Source organism: Cydia strobilella, chromosome 2 (genome assembly GCF_947568885.1).
Source record: "Cydia strobilella chromosome 2, ilCydStro3.1, whole genome shotgun sequence".
Taxonomy (NCBI): Eukaryota; Metazoa; Arthropoda; class Insecta; order Lepidoptera; family Tortricidae; genus Cydia; species Cydia strobilella.
The window spans coordinates 28706583-28727392 of NC_086042.1; the positions used below are offsets into that span (position 1 = coordinate 28706583).

Consider the following 20810-nt stretch of genomic DNA (forward strand, 5'->3'; position numbering starts at 1 on the left):
ATATGATCACAATTCGCAAACGTTAATATTTTTTGTAGCCAGGCAATAGGTATAGATGGAATCATATCAATTGAGCTAATGCACTTACGTGTTTACTCAAAGAGTCTCAAGAATACAATGCCATTGAGTGGTAAACCATAAATTAGAATAACTACCTCGTAGTAAAAGCAGATTATATTATAACCGCCTTGAAATGTTAGTATAGATTAACGACTCTGTTTTTTAACAATAGGCTACAAAATACACTAACTAAATAATGGCTAACATAATTTTATTTGCATTTTACAACCGTCGACACCCAAAACAAATGCACTCTGTAGAAAACCATTTGTTACAACATGTTTTTAGACCATTTTAACCCCATTCATCAAGGAATAAGGTTAAAAATTAAATATACATGTAATGCACTTCTAACTTATTTTGTAAGTAACTAGTTGGCGGCTACGAGAACAAAAGCAGATAATAGTATTGTAATAATACAATGCCATTGTTAGTACAGGTAAGTGCATTAGCTCAGTTGATATGATTCGATCTATAACTGGTTTTCACTTGAGTCTCTCCAGTTACCTTCCTGTCCAGTGTACCTTCTACTTAACAGCTCGAGACAATACTCTAGGCATAGATAAAGTAAACAGTACAAGACTTGAACAGACAAGCATGTGTGTTTCAAGACGCTTGGCACTTATGGCTTGCTTGATGCACAGTGCACAGCTGCTCAGGAACTAATATATATATAGTCCTCCTCATCGTTTTCGATGACGGCGACCCCAAATAAACATAAACATTATGGACGTTGTCCAGCGTGAGCCCTAATGTGGCGGGCCAGGCCGAACTTATTCTTAAATGTTCTATTGCACGCGTGACAATAAAGTTGGCCAGCTGCGTTGAACTTGTACACGTAGGAGGGCTTAGGTTTTTCTTTCCGCAACTGGCGTTTTATGTCTAGGCTGGTGAGGCGGTGGAGGAACTAATAGAAAGCTAGCGACATAATAATGGCGGTGTACGTACTTGAACGGGCACGGATGTGTGTTACATGGAACGATGGACGCCTGAGGCTTGCTTGACGCGTCACACAGCTGCTCCGGCGCATCTGATCCCGTTAATCGATCTCGGCACACTGCAAGCGACATCTTGTAGCCTGAAAAGAAAACGTATTTTAGCATTTCATTAACACTGCAGTCACCTACAAACAAAGATAGATATAACTCCGTAATAGATGGATACAGTCTAAGGAAAAAACGTGCCTCGAAAATCAAGAAAATTTGATTCTCGTTTAGAGGGCGCTACTAGCTTTGGCCTACAGTCGTATAGATGGCGTTGACGGTTTCGTTTGTTATTTAACAATTTTAACGCATATCAGTGAAAGAACATGGGTCAAAATCATAAAAACAATTAATGCAAATAAAAAAAATCATTTATCCATATTTAAATACATTTTATCGTATTTTTATAAATCTTCATATTTAGTTTTAAAGTGTGTCGACAGATGGCAGTGAATTTACTGGGGTTACAAAATTTACTATGACAGCACCGCTCTAGTATAAGTTACTCTATGCCTACAAACAAACATTATTAGAGCATTTAAACGTAAAAAATACACGCTAATACATAAATCTCACTGACTAGAAGAAAACAGTTCTGTGGATGCCAAAGACTAATAAAGAAATCGAATCTTGGTATTGCCTTCTGCTTCGCCGAGAATAGTAGATTGTGTTACAAGGGAGCAAAATGACATATTTACGGCGAGGACGTACATTGAATCCTAAACGAAGCGAAGGATTCTATAATAGAATCCCGAGAGTAACGAGGGATTCTAAAGTAGAATCCTGAGCGTAGTGAGGGATTCAAGTGTGTCACGCCCAAGATGGAAATAATTTTGCTACCATGTGACACATACTGCTTTTCACATCACCTATGAGGTAATTATGATGTTTAAAAATATTATTTAAGCTAAAAAATAATGTGCAAAAAATTTTTTAAATTGTGTCCTAGAACAGAAAAGTGTTACTTTGATTCGTCCTAGCAGGAAAGAAAAGTGCCACTTTGATCCCTCCTAGCAGGGAAGAAAAACCCCTTTTTCGAATTGGTGATGTGAAAAATATATTGACTATTATATGTATATTGTATTAGTTTATACATACATACATACATACATATTGTCATTATTGTCTATTTCAAAACATTTTTACAAACCAACTTAGCATATTATAGGTAAATCATTATGTAGACACTAAGCTTAAGTAACTAGGGTGAGGTAAGTTGTAGTTTAAGTAACTTATTCTATTTCATTCCTATTCCATTTAAAAAGAACCATTGTGTGTAGACTTACTTCTTTTTAAATGGAATAGGAATGAAAAATAATAAGTTTTAAATTTACCTCCGACGTTTCGAGGACGGCGTTATCCCCGTGGTCTCGGAGAAGACTCTCGGAAAAGACTCGGAGTCTTCTCCGAACGTCGGAGGGTAAATTTAAAACTTATTTTACGCGATTAAGTCCCGTCGTTGTTGAATAATAATGAGTAAAAATCGTGAAAGTTTAAATCAGTGAAAAATAATAAGTTTCTGAGTGTTAAAAACTTAGTCTTATTTTTACGTGTTTTATATTTACCCCCAGTCTACATTTTTAGATTGAATAGAATATAATAGAAAACGTTTATTGTATAAATCTACATACAGCACCATACAAGTTTAAAAAGAAGAAGATCTTATACACTAACACGTAAAATTACAAGTAGCTTATTTGCGTTTAGTAGTTAGCCAAACTATTTGTCGTAGACAAATTGCGAAATGCTTTTATCAAAGATAGATATAACTCCGTAATAGATGGATACAGTCTAAGGAGAAAACGTGCCTCGAAAATCACGAAAATTTGATTCTCGATCAGATGGCGCCACTAGTTTTGGCCTACACTCGTATAGAGGGCGTTGACTGTTTCTTTTGTTATTTATAATTTTAACGCATACCAGTGAAAGAACATGGGTCAAAATCATATAAAAATAATTAATGCAAATAAAAAAATCATTTATCCATATTTAAATACATTTTATCGTATTTTTATAAATCTTCATTTTTAGTTTTAAAGTGTGTCGAGTCGACAGATGGCAGTGAATTTACTGGGGTTACAAAATTTACTATGACAGTACCGCTCTAGTATAAGTTACTCTATGCTTTTATTAACGCTCAGAACGAACTTTATTTTCAGTCAGTTCAGACTTAAATTTTAAAGAACAACATTTATTTTCAAAACTACAATCATAATTTCAGGTAGAACAAGCAACGCAAACCTCTGAAATAAACTTACCTCCAAAAAACAAATAAAAGGAAGAAACTTTCAGTGTTTAAATAGCCATTAGAGCTCTCAGAAACCAAATTACTAAACACGGATATAGAATCAACTGTGAAGATCTCAAATATTATGTTAAAGAATATTTTTTTTAGGGGAAATAAGACCTTAATTGGCTAAGATGAAGATCTCATTATGCCCTTACTACAATAGTAATGTAACAAAGAAAACAAACTCATTTCATTTCATGTCATTTCATTAACGGAGAGCATTCAAAACCCGCTGAATGAAAAATTTACCCAGCACTGCTTCTAGTCTAAAAACTAAGAGTGAAATCTATTTTTCGTAATTGTTATTGCATGCATTAAAATTAAATTCAATAATATAATTATTTTTAGTATAACATGTGCTAAATTCATCGTCAATAGAACTTGTAAATAATGTAAACGAACCATTATTTGCAAGTTCTATTGACGACGACTTTACACTTAAAAATATTATAAATAATAAAAAAAAAAGCCCATTTATTCCATAAACCAACTTAAACTATAGGTACACGAAAAAAATATAAATATAGAGTTCTAATTTTAAACTAATCACTTAACATAGCATCATTAATTGGATCTATACATATGTATTTAAAACTAAGTAGGTTTGGACCTCTCTCGGGTAAAGGCCTCCTCCAAATTATGCCATTTCGCTCTGTCTTGAGCTACTTCTTGCCAGTTCTTTACTTTTCGTTGTAAATCGTCTGCCCAACGAGCGTTTGGTTTGCCCTGTCTTCTCGTTCCTTTTATTATTACATAATAATAATATTGTTACCATAAAATTTGCGCATCGTTTAATCACGATAAAATACTGTACAATATTCTGCAAGAAGAAGAACATCATTCAACTATAATTAAGTATTCTTGCAAATAGATGAAATTGATTGATTGATTAAACGATACGAACCGGGTACTCTCCATTATTATGCCTCGAAAAGACTTAAAACATTTTCTGCAAATAACAAGAAAACTGTCAAACTCATCTAGCCTCACTTAGTCCTTGTAAAGTTGGACCATGGTAATGAGCGATTAGCGAAGCCCGAGAGTTCCCGTGAATACATAAATATGTAAATAAAGATGGAGGTTCATTACGGGCCGCGTTCTGCAGGGGATATCAAATTTAGAGTCGCTTTGCCAAGAGTGCCGCCGAGAATGGTCAGACGTTTTTAACTTAAAGTGAACCGACTATATTATTTACAACCTACAGAGACTTGGTCTTTGCTTCTTCTTATATCAACCGACTTTAACATAATGAAAGCAGAAGTTAAGGAAAAAACGGGACTTATAGGATCACTTTGTTGTCCGTCCGTCCGTCTGTCTGTCAAGACGCATTATCTCGGGAACGCGTGGAGGTATAGAGTTAAAATTAAAACAATATACTCAAGTCTACAGTCCCTTCAAGCTGTGAAAAAATCAAACTTCTAACTTAACGTAAACAAAATATACAGCCGTTTATGCCGCAAAATACGTATATTTGGACACTTTCAAGGGAATCAAAATTCATAGGGTACTTTCCGTTGACCTAGAACTATGAATTTTGGCAAGCAATCTCTTCTAAAAGTACAAGTACAGGGAAAAATCTCAAAAGTATGTAAAAAAAGACAAAAAAATATAAGTTAAATTTGTACGGAACCCCCTCAGCGGGGGAGTCCGACTTGCACTTGTCCGGTTTTTTTAGAATATTCCCAGATTTATCGAATACAATTGGATGGACTGGATTGGATTTGGATTCCGTGTCGATAGACATTTAATAACTGTTTAGCAGCATCTAACCTTCTGGATATTGGTAAAGTACCTCAGGTATTTGTTCTAGCCTAAAATAAGTCATGTGACATTTTTGGAATCACATGTTTATTCAGTTTTTTTATCACCGCAAGGTAGATTTTCTCGCTCCTTTTTGTAGTTTCGACTGCAAATGCTCATTTGAATAGTAAAGACACAGCTAAATTCATGCTTGGTTTAAGGAAAAAAAACATTCGTAAATATAGTAAAAATGGGAATTAATAATGCAATAAAGAATTTTCATCCATTTATGCAATTATTCGGTACGTTTGTGCCGCGGACTTTGTGCATAAATTTACCAGACAGTTTAGTCTGATTTTAATGAACAAAAGATATCATACAAGCTATATTATATTTCGTTCGGTCTTTTGTACAGAAAACTAGCCATGTTTCTAAGACGCAATTTATTGCGAATTTTGTTATGCTCAACGCGTGACAATCAACGTCGCAAACGTGACAAAGAATTGCGTACATTGAAGACAATACTTAATTTGAATAAAAAATAGGAAGTCTAGACTTCATAATTTTTAAAAGTGATTGAACAAAAGTGTCACCATTTGAACTAATCTATGTTTTTATTATTTCTTCGTATTACAGGCCACACCCGGTATATCATTTACTTGCAATTTTTTCTCTTTCTTTAAAATTCGTGACTAAGAGCTACCACATCTCTTCTCCGCTCATACTATTTTTTTAATACCACGTCGGTGGCAAACAAGCATACGACCCGCCTGATGGTAAGCAGTCACCGTAGCCTATGGACGCCTGCAACAACGGAGCTATTACATGCGCGTTGCCGACCCTTTAAAAAACCTGTGCACTCCTTTTTTGAAGAACCTCGTACTGTTACACAAATTGGTTGATTAAAAATGTTTCCTCTCATCACTCGCTATTTCTATTTGTCTGTCACGCCATGAACAACTAAGAAACTAATTCTATCACTAATTTAGTTAGTAACTACTTCAAAGGCAAATCTAATGATCCCTAGAAAGGACTGTCCACCTCCAACCGTTTGAATTACAACTCAAATCTAATAAGATTTGAATTGTAATTTGAATTCGATTGCAATAGGATTAAAGGTTATTTCTATGTGACAGGCGTTTCCTTTGGATCTTTGAGTGTTGTATTTGTCATTTGAAACTCATCGAAGCGACTAAATCTCAGAAATGAGTTTTCAGAACATGTGTTCCATCGGTTTGCCGCTGTCTCTGTCACATTTCGCAAGAAAGAACGGGAAAGATCATGCGCGCCAAGTGTCAATTTTAATCGAATTTTGTAGATTTTTATTTATTTTAAAAACGTTACCCTACAATATCGAAATTCGAAAGCTATGAAATTATTATTTAAGTTAAGATTGTTTTTTCTTCTTTTTTGTTTAATAGTATCACATAAAGAGTAAAGTTGGATTAAAAGTCCGAGTTAGAGGTTACTTTGGGAATTAATTGTATCGAGCGAAGTGTCATAATTCGTGTATCGGAAGCTATGATATTAAAGATAATATAGTCAAGAACTACATATATTTTTTCCACGTCTAAGAATATCAACACCTCTTAGAAAAACAGGATCATATAAGGAGATTTTTCGCCTTCTGGCTCAGGGAACCGCCTTTAATGCCTCTATTGTTTCTCATAAAGTTTTAAGTCATAAAGTATTGTTTGTCCGAACTTTCGTTATCCATTTTTTTTCTTTTTTCTTATGAAACGTGTAACTTTTCAAGATTGCCATAAAACAAACCAAACCTAACCTAACCTATCTATAGGGATAACCTTACGAAAATCCTGAAAAGTCAACGGTTTCAGAATTATGACTAATGTGAATCTGACAATCATTACATTATGACTTTCAATAATTATGTCAAATAAAGGGACCCCGAGCTAACTAAGTGCCCTATAAGGGCCACTCACCATCCCACTAACCCGGGGTTAAAACGTTAACCCAGTGTCAAATTGTACTGGTAACCATGGTAACTCCAGATTTAACCGGTTAACCCGGGTTAGTGAAATGGTGCAAGTGGGCTTAAGTGATGTCAAGATGAGACTAATTTAAAAGTAAGCTACAAATAAACCCCCTGAATGATAAACGGGATTCGAACCCGGCACCACGTGACAGCCGACAAGAACTGCGGCATTTGACATCCGAGATAATTTGTCGCCAATTAACGATAAAGTATCGCCTTCATTTGTCGTTTCATTTATTAACTGCGAAGCTTTGTGAATTTCTTTGTTTCTTTGTGACAATAACAGAAATAAATTATTTGATTTTAAACACGTGATATGCCGAGTGAGCTTCAATAACTCATATAAATGTTTAGCGTGCCTAATTAGTGTTAACATTAAAAATATATAAGGTCAATTTGGGTAAGTTGTTACACATTGATTTAATTTAATAGTTATTACGGGTTCATACATGTCATTTGCTACTAAAGGTAAGTAGCAAGTTGCCGAAAATTTAAACGAGACGTATAATTTTGTGACATCAAACCATCGACATCCAACGCTATTTTTAAAGGCGTGTAAGTAAAAACCGACCAAGTTTTTAAATCAAGAGTGAATAGACATCTTTTAGGTAAGCATGATCCATCCTAGACTGCATCGGCACTTACCATCAGGTGAGATTGCGGTCAAGTGCTTGCCTTTTTGTAATAAAAAAAAAAAAAGTGCGAGTCGGACTCGCGCACTAAGGGTGCCGTACCATTACGCAAAAAACTGCAAAAAAATCGCGTTTGTTGTATGGGAGCCCCACTTAAATACTTATTCTATTATGTTTTTAGTATTTGTTGTTATAGCGGCAACAAAAATACATTATCTATGAAAATTTCAACTGTCTGTCTAGCTATCACAGTTTATGAGATACGGCCTGGTGACAGACAGACGGACAGACGGACGGATAGACAGACAGACGGACAGCGGAGTCTTAGTAGTAGAGTCCCGTTTTTACCCTTTGGGTACGGAACCCTAAAAAGAGGAATGAAAAGATCGTACGCTTCGGTAAGCCTCCATAACTCAATTGATAGTACCGATCGGACCGGTGTTTCGAAAGGTCCCAAATTCGAGCCTTGCCAGAGGCGGTGAATATTAAAAATTTTCCTTTAATATAAAAAACATTTTCGAGCAGCAACATAATATTTGCGTACATCGTCGTCACTTGTGACAGTTGTGGCATCGTGTCAGAATGTGCGACCTTTTGTTTTAAAATATGCCAGCTTGTTTTGGGCATTGTAATCTTTTTAATATGAGGGTATGTCGTTTCGGAGCAAATTCGGAGGTAGATTCAACACCTCGGACTGTCAATCACTGCGGCTCGGGCGCGGCCTGCAACGCATGTTCCTCTGTGTGTTAATATTTCCAAAATTCGGTATTTCGGTGGTGTTTGCGAACAATCAGTTTACAAGGCGACCTCTCAAGGCCCTGGAAGTGCTAGATAGCTGGAGAAGGACCAGGATCCTCGAAAATCATCGGCGTGTGCTTAAGGTTAGTGGCTTTCCCATATTGGTTGGTTGCAATGCCTGTTCAAAGTTTTTAATATGCTAGGGAACCTAGGACCAGCTGGGTTATCGAAGGGTTCATAAATACGTGAACACAGCTGCTATTGTAAAGTGTGCTTGTTGAGATTTTTTACGTTGGAAAAATAAAAGTATGTACTTAGTTCATTACCCCTACACCCACTACGGTTGGACTAAAGCAAAGGGGGTGCCGAATTTTCATCGGAGTGATGTTATTATGACACCTAATTTTTATTGTGTTATCGTAGAGAATACGCTAAAATAATATGTTTTGTAGGAAAAACTTTTCTCTAAAATCAAAAATGGCCGAGATATTTGACCCGCAATTTGAAACCACTACTTGACAAATTAGAATCAATCATTTGGAACAGTAAATTTAAGTAACAGAGACAAGATAGGTGCGACGACGAGCGAAGCGAGGAGGAGTGTGTTAGGTTGACCGCGATGATCGCGATCAAACAGAACAGACATGTTATTGTACCTACTAAAAAAAATCTTTTTTTGCACCCCCTTTGCTTTAGGCCAACCCCAACTACTCTTAGAATATGCGGTCGTATTAAAAGTACACGATGCATTTGAATCGTACTTTACGCGTACTAAATTTCGTGAAAATCAGTTCAATACTTCGAATTAACAATAAATTGGATTATCTTCTGCCACATTGTATCTGGCACAACAGCCACAAATCTGAAATTTTGATTCCCCATCGATACATCAACATAGTTAATTGCTCGGTTGGAGGTTAATTTATAACATCAGACCTCCGTTAGGGAAGGGCCACGATAAATCAGACTGGATTCCTTTTGTCTCCGGCTGAGGGCAGACGGGCGTAGCGGAGGGATGAAGGTTTTTGGCGATTTCGGAAATGTTAACTATAATAACTATTAATAGTGATACTTAGAAAGCTCTGCTGAATGATATACGATCTTTTACTGTTTAATTTATGGTAGTCTCTTGTCTTAAATGAGGTGGGGAATTAAATTGTTTTACTATTAATAAATAGAAGCCGATCTGGGTAAGACTAGCAACAATTGAAATGTCGGATTTTTCACTCAAACTGTTAAATAATAAGGAACTTGTTGAGTAATTTTATATGTCATTAATTAATGATCCTTATCAGTACGAGATACTTCAAAAAGGTCAATACCAAGGTCAAGATCGTAGTCAAGAATATCAAGGGTTTCTTCAATCTGTCCAGGCTTGATTCCGTCATCGGCTCCTTAATCGATGACAATTAGAACAACTGTGAAAAAGAAGTACCTACCAAAACACCTTCATAACACAAAGATCCCAAAGAATAGAGAATATCGAGAAACATCACGTTTGTAAAGTCGGTTAAAGAGGATTGGAGCATAAAAATAGTAATGTCGGAATAACGAAGAGAAGTTGAGAAGAAATTTTTTCCACATTCATTCTGCTAAGATACAGTACTTACTTATTTACGCTTCTTAAATTACACACACTACTATCAGAATGACATCTAACTGATGTCATTCAATAGTCGTGAATTTCAGTTGTACTTGTCCGTACATGTATGCGCGTGGAGACCAACGATAACTAAATAACATGATTCAAATATAATTCTGATGTCAGTGAACTTTCGAATTAGCCTGAGTGCTTAAATTAAACCGCCTAGTGATTATTTTTATCTATCTGCCAGTTTGCTCTCCCCAATCCTAATTAGGTCGGAAGATCCGATAAGAATTAGCATCCGGTGTAATCGCACTGCTGAATAATTAACGTCCTCTAATTGATTCTCTTTCAAAAGGTCCGTCCGGTTGGGTCCCAGGTAGCAGTGACGCCAGCGACGTCATAATGACGTAATAATGACGTCATTATGTAGTCATAATGACGTAATAATGACGTCATTATGAAGTCATAATGACGTCGCGGATGTCATAATGACGTATAAATGCTACCTGGGGTAGTTTTAGCATTTTAGCGCACGGTCTACGGCATACATTGATATCGTTAATTATTTTTAATTAAATTTTTAGACTATCAAGTGAAATATATGCCATAAAATTTACGTCGTCCGTTTATGGTGTATCCGTCCTAATTTTTTCTAACATGAAGTGGCTAAGTAATATTTTATTAAATTTTTCGCGTCAGCTTTCATGTTTGAATTTATAAGTAAAAAAAGTACAATGTTAAAAGCCTGATGTTTCACTGATTATGCTGAAAAAACCGATATCCAATCACAACGTTTAATTGGAACGCAGGCTAATTTCAGCATACGATGGATCTCTGTAATTAGGAGTACACCTGTGCTGAAAGGATGCGCAAAGCTGAAAGGCGCTATGTTTTGATCGGTTTCAGGAGAGCAGTCAGTTGGAGGAATTTAATCACCTATTGTTTTTGAATAAAACTTCTTTAGATGCGACAAGAGGGTAACTCAGATTCTTTTTCTGGTGGAATTAACGGTCAGTAGTGACACACGCACAATAGGACACACGTGAAAGTGCTAACATAGCGATAAACGTCAAAGAAGTTTTACTTCAATCGAGCATAAAGATTACGCGCACGCACTTTTTTTATATTTGTGGCAAAACACTAAGCAAGCACCAGTACCAGTACCGGCCAGAAGAAGCGCGGCAGACCCCCCCTGACTTGGACATCCGTTATCAACAGTGACCTGAAGAAAGCCCAAGTAAATAACTCGACGACCCAGAACCGACGTGTCTGGCGAACAAGGACGAGGAGAGCCGACCCCAAGTGAAATGGGATAAGGCTATTTAGAGAAGAAGAAGACTAAGCAAGCCTTATATTAAGACGGGGGCTAATTGTTACAAGTTTTTACAAAACAAGTTTTACAACAAATTATATTAGTAAGGGCTCCAAGCAAAATCTTACTTAGTAAAAGTTAGCTCTACCTATAGAAAAAAGTCAATATCCAGAGAGCAAGCAGTGGACTACGTTTGTATGGAGACGGTCGTCCACTATCCTCTGAAGATCTAAAAAGGGTATTTAAATATTATAGTATACCGGGTGTGGCCCATCATAAAAGTGGCCCTGACCTGGAAGATGCCCGGCAAGCGGAAACGTGGTCGCCCTAAATCCACTTGGCGTCGTTCTGTGGAGCAAGAGCTGGGTGTATTGGGGATGGGGTGGGAGGAGGTTACCCAATCTGCCCAAGACCGTAGTCAATGGAAAAACAAGATTCGAGCCCTACACCCCAGCAGGGGGTAACAGGAAAAGAAGAAGAAGAAGAGAAGATACCGGGTGTGCCCTGTATCACGAGTAAATAAATAAAACATAGATTGCACACCTCAAACAATGACACTTTTGTTCAAAACTAACTAACTATAACTATTATTCTTAAGAAGTTTAGCCTTAAACTTAAATGTTAATTAATAAATAAATAATAAGTAAACCTAGTAAGTAGATAACTATAGTTTGTTCTGTACTCTGTATGTAGTTCAAGAAACTCAAGAAAGTACACATAAAAGTGAGAGCGCACTATTCGCCAACAAACAGAACTGTCTTCAGTTTGGCGAAAATATTGTATACCTAGTTCTGTTTTTTTTTTTTTTAATAAATAAATAAAAAAAATAAAAACTTAAAAATTATGAAGTCTTTAGTCTTCTTATTTTTCGTACAAATTAAATATTATCTTCAATGTACAATCGAGGACATTCCCGGTGAACCATTTCAGAAAAAAATTACCTCTATACATACGAGCGAGCTAAACTCCGCCTCCCATAGAGTTAACCAATTACGATGCATTTAGGATTTTTTTATGTTAATAATGAAAAGGATAAAAACAGGTAATGAGACAAACAATAGGTATAAGGACAGTTGTTAGTTGTTGTTTAGGCTAAGCTTCTCCTCCCCATAAAGATAATCAATTAGGATGCATTTTGGATTCCTTATCTTACTTTGCAAACGCCGATCGTCACAAAAACAATGGACGGCAATAAACATTACTTGAGCTAACCTTTTTTTTTCAGCACCCACATTTTTAAGTGCGTTGCTTGTCACGCCTTAATCATAACAAAATTTGTAATACCTTGCGTCTTAGAATAAACTAAAGTGTACTAAAAATCAAAAACACGTTATTTTTAAAAATCGTTGAACAAATATTGGTCAGGTTGAGGGGTGCAGCCTACAGTTTAATATTTTGCTTCTGTTACAGGCCACACCCGGTATAAATCACGCCTGTCTAACTTCTATTAGTCGTCTAATAAGTAGACAGAGTAAACAATTAAAGCCACAGTGTAATGCGTTTTAATTAGAACGATGTTTACTGTTAATTAATATTGGGAAACTGCTATTACCGGGTCTAGTCTGTGTTATGTAGGTTAGAGTACCTATGGCCTAAATACATTATCAGAATTTGTTGATACCTAAGTATCAAATATCAAGATATCTAAATATGAAATAAAACTGAAAACGGATTATATCGCGAATATTGAATGTATAATACATCCCGACGTTTCGAACCCTTTGTATTTATTTGTATTTATTTATTGCGTATGGTAATTCAGGTTACAATAGCAGATACAATATTGCATATTACAACATAGTTTCACTGAACACTACCTTTACAGGTGTACACGCTTGTATATACTTATTACTCTATTAATAAAAACTAATTATAAAATGTCAAAATAAATTAATATTAAGAATACCGCTAAATAATAAAAAATATATAATAATTATGTGGGTTCAATGTCCATGTATTCTCTTAAACTATAAAAACATTTGTTTATAAGCCAATCCTGAACTGAACTTTTAAATTGTTTGATGTCTAATATCTTAAAATTATCGGACAATTTATTATAAATGTCAATGCACATCATGAAGCAATTTCTGGAGGATAACTTCAGTCTTACATAGGGCTTATATAGCTTGTGTTCATATTGACTTCTTACCATTCTAGAAGACATTGCCTGAACCTGTTTAAACATATTTATGTGCTTATAAACAAATAAACATGTCTCTAAGATGTACAGACTATATAAAGTTAAAACGCGATATTTAATGAAATAAGGACGACACGAGTCTTCTTGTTTAAGTCCAAATAAGGCTCTTACACAGCGCTTTTGAATTAAAAACAAATCTGGCTTATCAACGGAGTTACCCCATATAATAATTCCGTATCGTAAAGCAGAGTCTATGTACCCATTGTATGACATAATTGCCGCTTGCAAAGATACAACCTGACGAACCTTTCTAAGAGCAAAGACAAATTTGTTTATTTTGGAGCATAGGTTTTCTAAATGAGCCTTCCAATCACAGTAATTATCCAAGGTTATCCCCAAAAACTTAATTTGCGACACTTCTTCGATAGATGCTCCATCATAATTTACATCCAATTGAAAAGTATTACTACGAAACGTACAAAATTGCATAAATTTTGTTTTAGAAACATTTACTTGTAAATTATTCATTCTTAACCAGTGTATTGCTTGCGCTAAAGCCGTATTTATGTTATAATTATAAGTAGTAAGATCATTTCCTTCTATGATTATAGTAGTGTCATCAGCAAAGAGGATGCACTCATTTGATAACACATTAGGCAAATCATTTATGTAAATTATAAATAAGAGCGGTCCCAAAATACTCCCCTGCGGTACACCATATAAGTTTTCAATGAATGACGATTCGTATGTCACAACACTTTTGCTGAGAGGGCAATATTTTAGAGTCTGGACACATTGTGCTCTATTTCACAGATATGTCTTAATCCAGTTTAGTGCCGGACCACGAATTCCGTACTTATATAACTTTAAAAGCAACCGTTTGTGACACACAAAGTCAAACGCTTTAGTCATGTCCATGAAAAGTGTAGTTACAGGTAGGTTATTATCCACACATTCCATCACTCGTTTAATCAACTTGAAGGCCGCAAGAGCTGTACTTCTGCGTCGTCTAAAGCCGTTTTGTTCATCATTAATAATATTCTGAGTATCCAGAAAGTGACTAAATCTATTAAACATAACTTTCTCAAGAATTTTAGAGAAAATTGGGATTAGAGTAATCGGCCTGTAATTTTCCGGCGAATATTTGGGACCTTTTTTATGTAAAGGTTTAACCACCGATTTTTTTAAGTTGTCAGGGAACACGCCTTGATTTAGCGACATGTTTATTATAAATGTTAGCGCATCAGCAATACAAGAAATGTTGTTCTTGATAATATCAGTGCGTACACCGTCAAAACCTACGGCCTTGGAATTTTTAAGCGTTTTTACTATCTTCACTAGCTCAGTAGCGTTGACAGGGTTTAAAAATATGCTGGATTCCACATTTTCGATTTGGATGAAGTCCGATGATCCAACATTAGGAGAACAATTATCTTTGACAATATTGATAAAGTAATTGTTAAAAAATTCAGCAATTTGTTGCGGTTCTGTGACTTCTGATCCATCAAATAATAACCTATCGATAGTGTGGGAGTTTACATCAGATGTAGTATATTTTTTTATTACCTGCCAAACCGCTTTACATGGATTATTAGTTTTACTTATATAATTTAAATTTTGGCGCTTAAGATACGAAGTCATACATTTCTTCAAACATCGAGAATAGTTTTTGTACATAATTTTAGTGCTTTTAGAATAACGGCTTTTTAAATACAATTGTCTTTTTGTGTGACAACATTTCCTGCTGCCCTTTGTAAGCCCTACGTTTGTTGATTTTTTTTAAACACTTTGACTTTGAGTAAAGGAAAACATAAGTTGTACAATAGTAAAAATTGATCATAAAATACATTAAAAGCTTGATTGGCATCATATTCACTAAACAATTCGACAAAAGATAAAGAAGACAGACATTCGCTAAATTTATTTTGATTTTCCTGGCAATAGTCCCTTCTGTACTCATACCACCACTTTGCTGGTGGAAAACGGCGTTTCTGTATTGGAACAAGGAATGATTGCGCCGTGTGGTCAGATAAGCCCAAATCATGAATCGCTGCTATTCCATCTTCGACATTACTTGCAACATGGTCGATACACGTTTCCGAAGATGACGTAAGTCTCGTCGGTTCTCGTACGAGGAGAGCAAGATTGTATGTTTACTAAATTGTAGTGTATAACTAGCCTTATGAACCGATTTTGCATGTACAACCAGCCTTAAAGTTTATAGTCAATGATTGTTCATTATTTTAGTATGTGGGTATTTTTGCACTTTGTAATTTTTCCTCAGTCACCCGTTGACCACGAACGCTGTAAAGGGTTCGAAACGTCGGGATGTATTATAAATTCAATATACGCGATATAATCCGTTTTCATAGTTTTATTTCATGAGTAACTATCGCGGTAACCGAAGACAATATTAGATACTTAGATAGTTATATTTTGAATTTCTAATTGTGTTAATATCTGTATTCCTAATAGTAGGTACAAAACTACGCTGGTGAATGTGAAGGAATATTAAAAATATTAAAACGGGTGAATGACGTTGAATTATGTCAAACAAAGGATCTCTTATTAAGTATTTGTAGCCTGTCATGTCCCACTGCTGGGCAAAGGCCTCGCACAAATTTCTCCACTGATCCAGAAAATACGTGTAAGTCTCTGTTTTATATCCTCATTGTATTTATTTCCTAACCTCAACGGCACTTACCTGCCCTCACTGGAGCAAATTAAAAACGGCCCGAGCGTTTTCGATTAGATCCCACTGAGGCGATGTTGGCAACCCTTGACCGTCGCACAGTGCACAGATTGCGAACAGCAATGGGTTTTTAATAAATTTCTTTTGTTTTGTTTAATGGAAGTATAGGAAAAACGTAATGTGAAACCTAATGTACCTATAGATGTAAAGATTTTGATAAAATTAAATTTATAATTCGTAAGATACAAAATTACTTACAAAATTACTAAGAATTCGTTACGAGTAATTATTACGCAGCGCGTTGTGAGATATTTCGGCCATGTTGCGCGCAGAGGCGCGGATAACCTTGAAAAACTTATGGTCACAGGAGGATAAAAGACCTCGAGCTATCAGGAGCTATCGACAATACAGTAGAGAAATTGAAGATTACAAAAGTCCCAAAGGGGGTAAGTCCGAAGTCCGAGATATATATCGGAGTGTCCACCCAAGGCAATGGTACATAGAACATTCATAGAACGTTGGGTATGTAATTATGTATTGTTATGATTAACTTGGTTCTTGAAAAATAAACAAAGGAAGGGATGTAGTGTATTGACGCTTCGAGCGCTTACGTCATGGTGACGTCACTGACAGTTAGAGTCAGTCGATATTATACCGTGAGCAGAGCCGGACGTACCGCGTGATGTTTGTGTTGGCGAATCGTTGGAAATACATTACATCGTATGATATACTGAGGTAAATACAGTACATTACATGTGGCCCCATTCGATGGTCAGACCAGATCCAACAGCTGAATATGACCGTCAGCACTGAAGTACACCAGGCGACTGAACGTAACCGATGGCGACAACTGGTCAACACGATCATAAGGACTCGCGTTTAGCAGTGAGGGAACTATCAAGAAGAGAGAATGATTACTAATAAATGTAAACTGCTCGCACTTGCACAGTGGCATTGGCAGCGGGATAATCGGCGGGACAGCAACATAAATACGCGTGTGCGATAGAGATAGGAAATGTAAGAAAATCTTCGTGATTATAGTCCTTACTTTGGCGAAATCATTGAAAACTAAGTGACAGAAACGCTCTCAACCGACTTGTAACCCTATTTCTTTGCAGTAATTCTTACAAATTGTTAGTTAATAATGTACGATGTTACTAGATCTAGAGTTCACTGCGCTGTAGTAATCGCGAAAGTGGTTAGAAATTCTAACTTAGAATGTTTCTACGACGATTTCCCGTTGGAAAATGTTCCACATTTTGCTTCCTGCAGTATTTAAAGTTGTAACCATAACTTGCATTTTAGATTTTTTGTGTTATTTCCACTCAGAATCACGTACTTCTTGTACTTCTACTTGTACTTCTTTTTAGATTTTGATAAACTTTGAAAATTCCTCATTCTGGGTGAAATCACAAGTTGTCCCAAAAAAATACCTATAGAAATTTCCATTGAGTTACGAAAATGCCATACTATTTCGTAACTCAAGGAAAGAAGAAGGAAGATTTTTAGGACATACGGTGAAACTGTCGCTAGGTTCCCCTAGACCCATATGGTGGAAAGATTCGCTGGCTATGGATGAGGTCTTGGTGGCTCAGTTGGCAGAGCGCTGGAGCATCGATCCAGAGGCCGTGAGTCCAAATCTCACCCAAGACAGTAATTTTCCACTTTTAAATTTATTCCAAACTTACCTAGGTAGCATTTATACATCATTGTTACGTCCTTTACGTCATTATGACGTCGCTGACATCACTTTGCTACCTGGGTAATTGCATCCTTCGCAGACGTTTCTGCTTATTAAAAATTTCAATAATTGGTCGTCAACTTCAAGAACCTTTTAAATTATGCAACTATCTTGTACGGTCTATGTATTCTTGTAAGTACATGGTAATCTCTCAAAGATTATCTCCTGACCCGGGCCTTCATCGTTTCAATTGTTAATTAGGTGCGGGTGATGAATGGATGTCAGGCTTTTGTTGGAAAGGGTAAGGTGCGTTGGGGTTATTCGGAATCGAGATAAATTAAATTATAAACTAAAATAGAAGACATAGGTATCCTAAAGAAAAAGTGACCAAGTAAAGTTCCCAGGGTTAAATAGTTTAATAAAACAATTGATTTGTTGTTTATGATATAGAAAGCTAACGAGTAAACGGATCGCCTGATTGTAATGGAGGGGTTGTTAAGTTCTTAGTTAAATGTATGTTCAAAATTTCAAAAAAAAAACACTAGACGCTTTCCATCGTTCCATTTGTGTGTTTTTCACAATATATACTTGCCACGATCATAAAATCCTGATTTTTCTTGATGGAATGGAAGTTCTTTTTATAGGCCTCTGGGCCCCTAGTGGATATAAGAATTATCCCACGTCTTACTTATCTTAACTGAAAATTACATAAGAATCATTATTTATTGGAAATTACCCCACGAAAGAATTACCCCGTTTATAAAAAAAAAACAGGCATATTTCAAAAATCTAAAATAAACTAGACCCGTTCGAATTATTAAATATTGTTCTTATAATATGTCACCTTAGAATTAAAATAATATTTTAGATTTTTGAAATATTCTGTTTTTTTTTTCATTGTCATTCTTTCCGTGACCACAGCTGGTGCAACTTAGCTGAAACGTCGGGATTTAAGGTAAAAACAATGAAATTAAATCCCGGTAGACCCGTTCGTGTAATTAAATATGTGTTCAGAACGCGAGAGTGTTATATATATAAGAACAATATTTTAATAAAGGGTTGAACGATGTATCTATTTAATACAATAACGCCATCATGTCTCAAGGAAATTTCATAACTTGTGACTTTCGAGTCCAATGACTGGTAATAATCCCAATGCACTTTATAGTTCCCTTTGTTGCAAGTAGAAAGGGTACAGGTGTACGAACGTTTTAGACCTACTAAATTGATGTAAACCTAGCCTGTTAGGTCATGAAACTAGATTCAAAGCTTTAAAGGGTTCATTATCATTTGAATGAAAGGAATGGGTTGTTAAACCAAAACTGTATTGCGGCCGGATTCAGCCGGAAAGGAAATATGTCTTTTCTGAGCGGGTTCCCGGCACTCAATGCGTTAAATCACTAACATAGTATAAAACAAAGTAGTTTTCTGCTGTCTGTCCGTCTGTCCCTATGTATGCTTAGATCTTTAAAACTATACAACGGATTTTATGCGGTTTTTTTAATAGATAGAGGAAGAGGAAGGTTTATATGTATAATTTGTAAAGGTTTTGTGTAAATTAGTTGATCTACCCGTGCGGAGCCGGGTCGGGTCGTTAGTGATATAAAAAACATATTTATATCATCGCCTAGTAAAAGATATGCTTAGTTTTTTTGGCACACATACCTCCACTAAAAGTCGCAGAACACAAGGATCTCGGGCAGCGAGCCAGTTAAATCCACCACATGTAGCACTACACAGGGATCCTGGGGTAGCGAGCCAGTGTGGTATCTCGGGCTTGCGCAAAAGGACCATCACCTATTGACGAACACACAAAACTAACCTCCACCACACGTCACAGAGCATAGGGATCCTGGGGTAGCGAGCCAGTGGTACCGTGGCCTTGAGCAGGAGGACCCGTCGCCGCCGCAGACAACACCCTGTTAACAAGGATCAAACATACCTCCACCACACGTCGCAGAGCATAGGGATCCCGGGGTAGCGAGCCAGTGGTACCGTGGCCTTGAGCAGGAGGACCCGTCGCCGCCGCAGACAACACCCTGCCAACAAGGATCAAACATACCTCCACCACACGTCGCAGAGCATAGGGATCCCGGGGTAGCGAGCCAGTGGTACCGTGGCCTTGAGCAGGAGGACCCGTCGCCGCCGCAGACAACACCCTGTCAACAAGGATCAAACATACCTCCACCACACGTCGCAGAGCATAGGGATCCCGGGGTAGCGAGCCAGTGGTACCGTGGCCTTGAGCAGGAGGACCCGTCGCCGCCGCAGACAACACCCTGTTAACAAGGATCAAACATACCTCCACCACACGTCGCAGAGCATAGGGATCCCGGGGTAGCGAGCCAGTGGTACCGTGGCCTTGAGCAGGAGGACCCGTCGCCGCCGCAGACAACACCCTGTCAACAAGGATCAAACATACCTCCACCACACGTCGCAGAGCATAGGGATCCCGGGGTAGCGAGCCAGTGGTACCGTGGCCTTGAGCAGGAGGACCCGTCGCCGCCGCAGACAACACCCTGTCAACAAGGATCAAACATACCTCCACCACACGTCGCAGAGCATAGGGATCCCGGGGTAGCGAGCCAGTGGTACCGTGGCCTTGAGCAGGAGGACCCGTCGCCGCCGCAGACAACACCCTGTCAACAAGGATCAAACATACCTCCACCACACGTCGCAGAGCATAGGGATCCCGGGGTAGCGAGCCAGTGGTACCGTGGCCTTGAGCAGGAGGACCCGTCGCCGCCGCAGACAACACCCTGTCAACAAGGATCAAACATACCTCCACCACACGTCGCAGAGCATAGGGATCCCGGGGTAGCGAGCCAGTGGTACCGTGGCCTTGAGCAGGAGGACCCGTCGCCGCCGCAGACGCCGCACTCGTCGACGCGGCGCGTGCTGCCTACGCGCAGGTCGCAGCCGACGCGCTGGGGACAAGAATTATGGCGTTATTCATAT

General features: G+C 37.4%; 1 protein-coding gene across 1 annotated transcript in view; it reads right to left on the bottom strand.

Moving 5' to 3' along the window:
• Positions 1-20810, bottom strand: part of LOC134755156 (protein madd-4) — a 504570-nt gene that overhangs the window by 37642 nt on the left and 446118 nt on the right. Inside the window, exons 8-9 of the mRNA XM_063691660.1 lie at positions 20635-20779; positions 1009-1138 (exon numbers count right to left, since the gene is read on the bottom strand). Of these exons, the coding sequence (XP_063547730.1) occupies positions 1009-1138; positions 20635-20779 (275 nt within the window). The remainder of the gene's footprint in view (positions 1-1008; positions 1139-20634; positions 20780-20810) is intronic.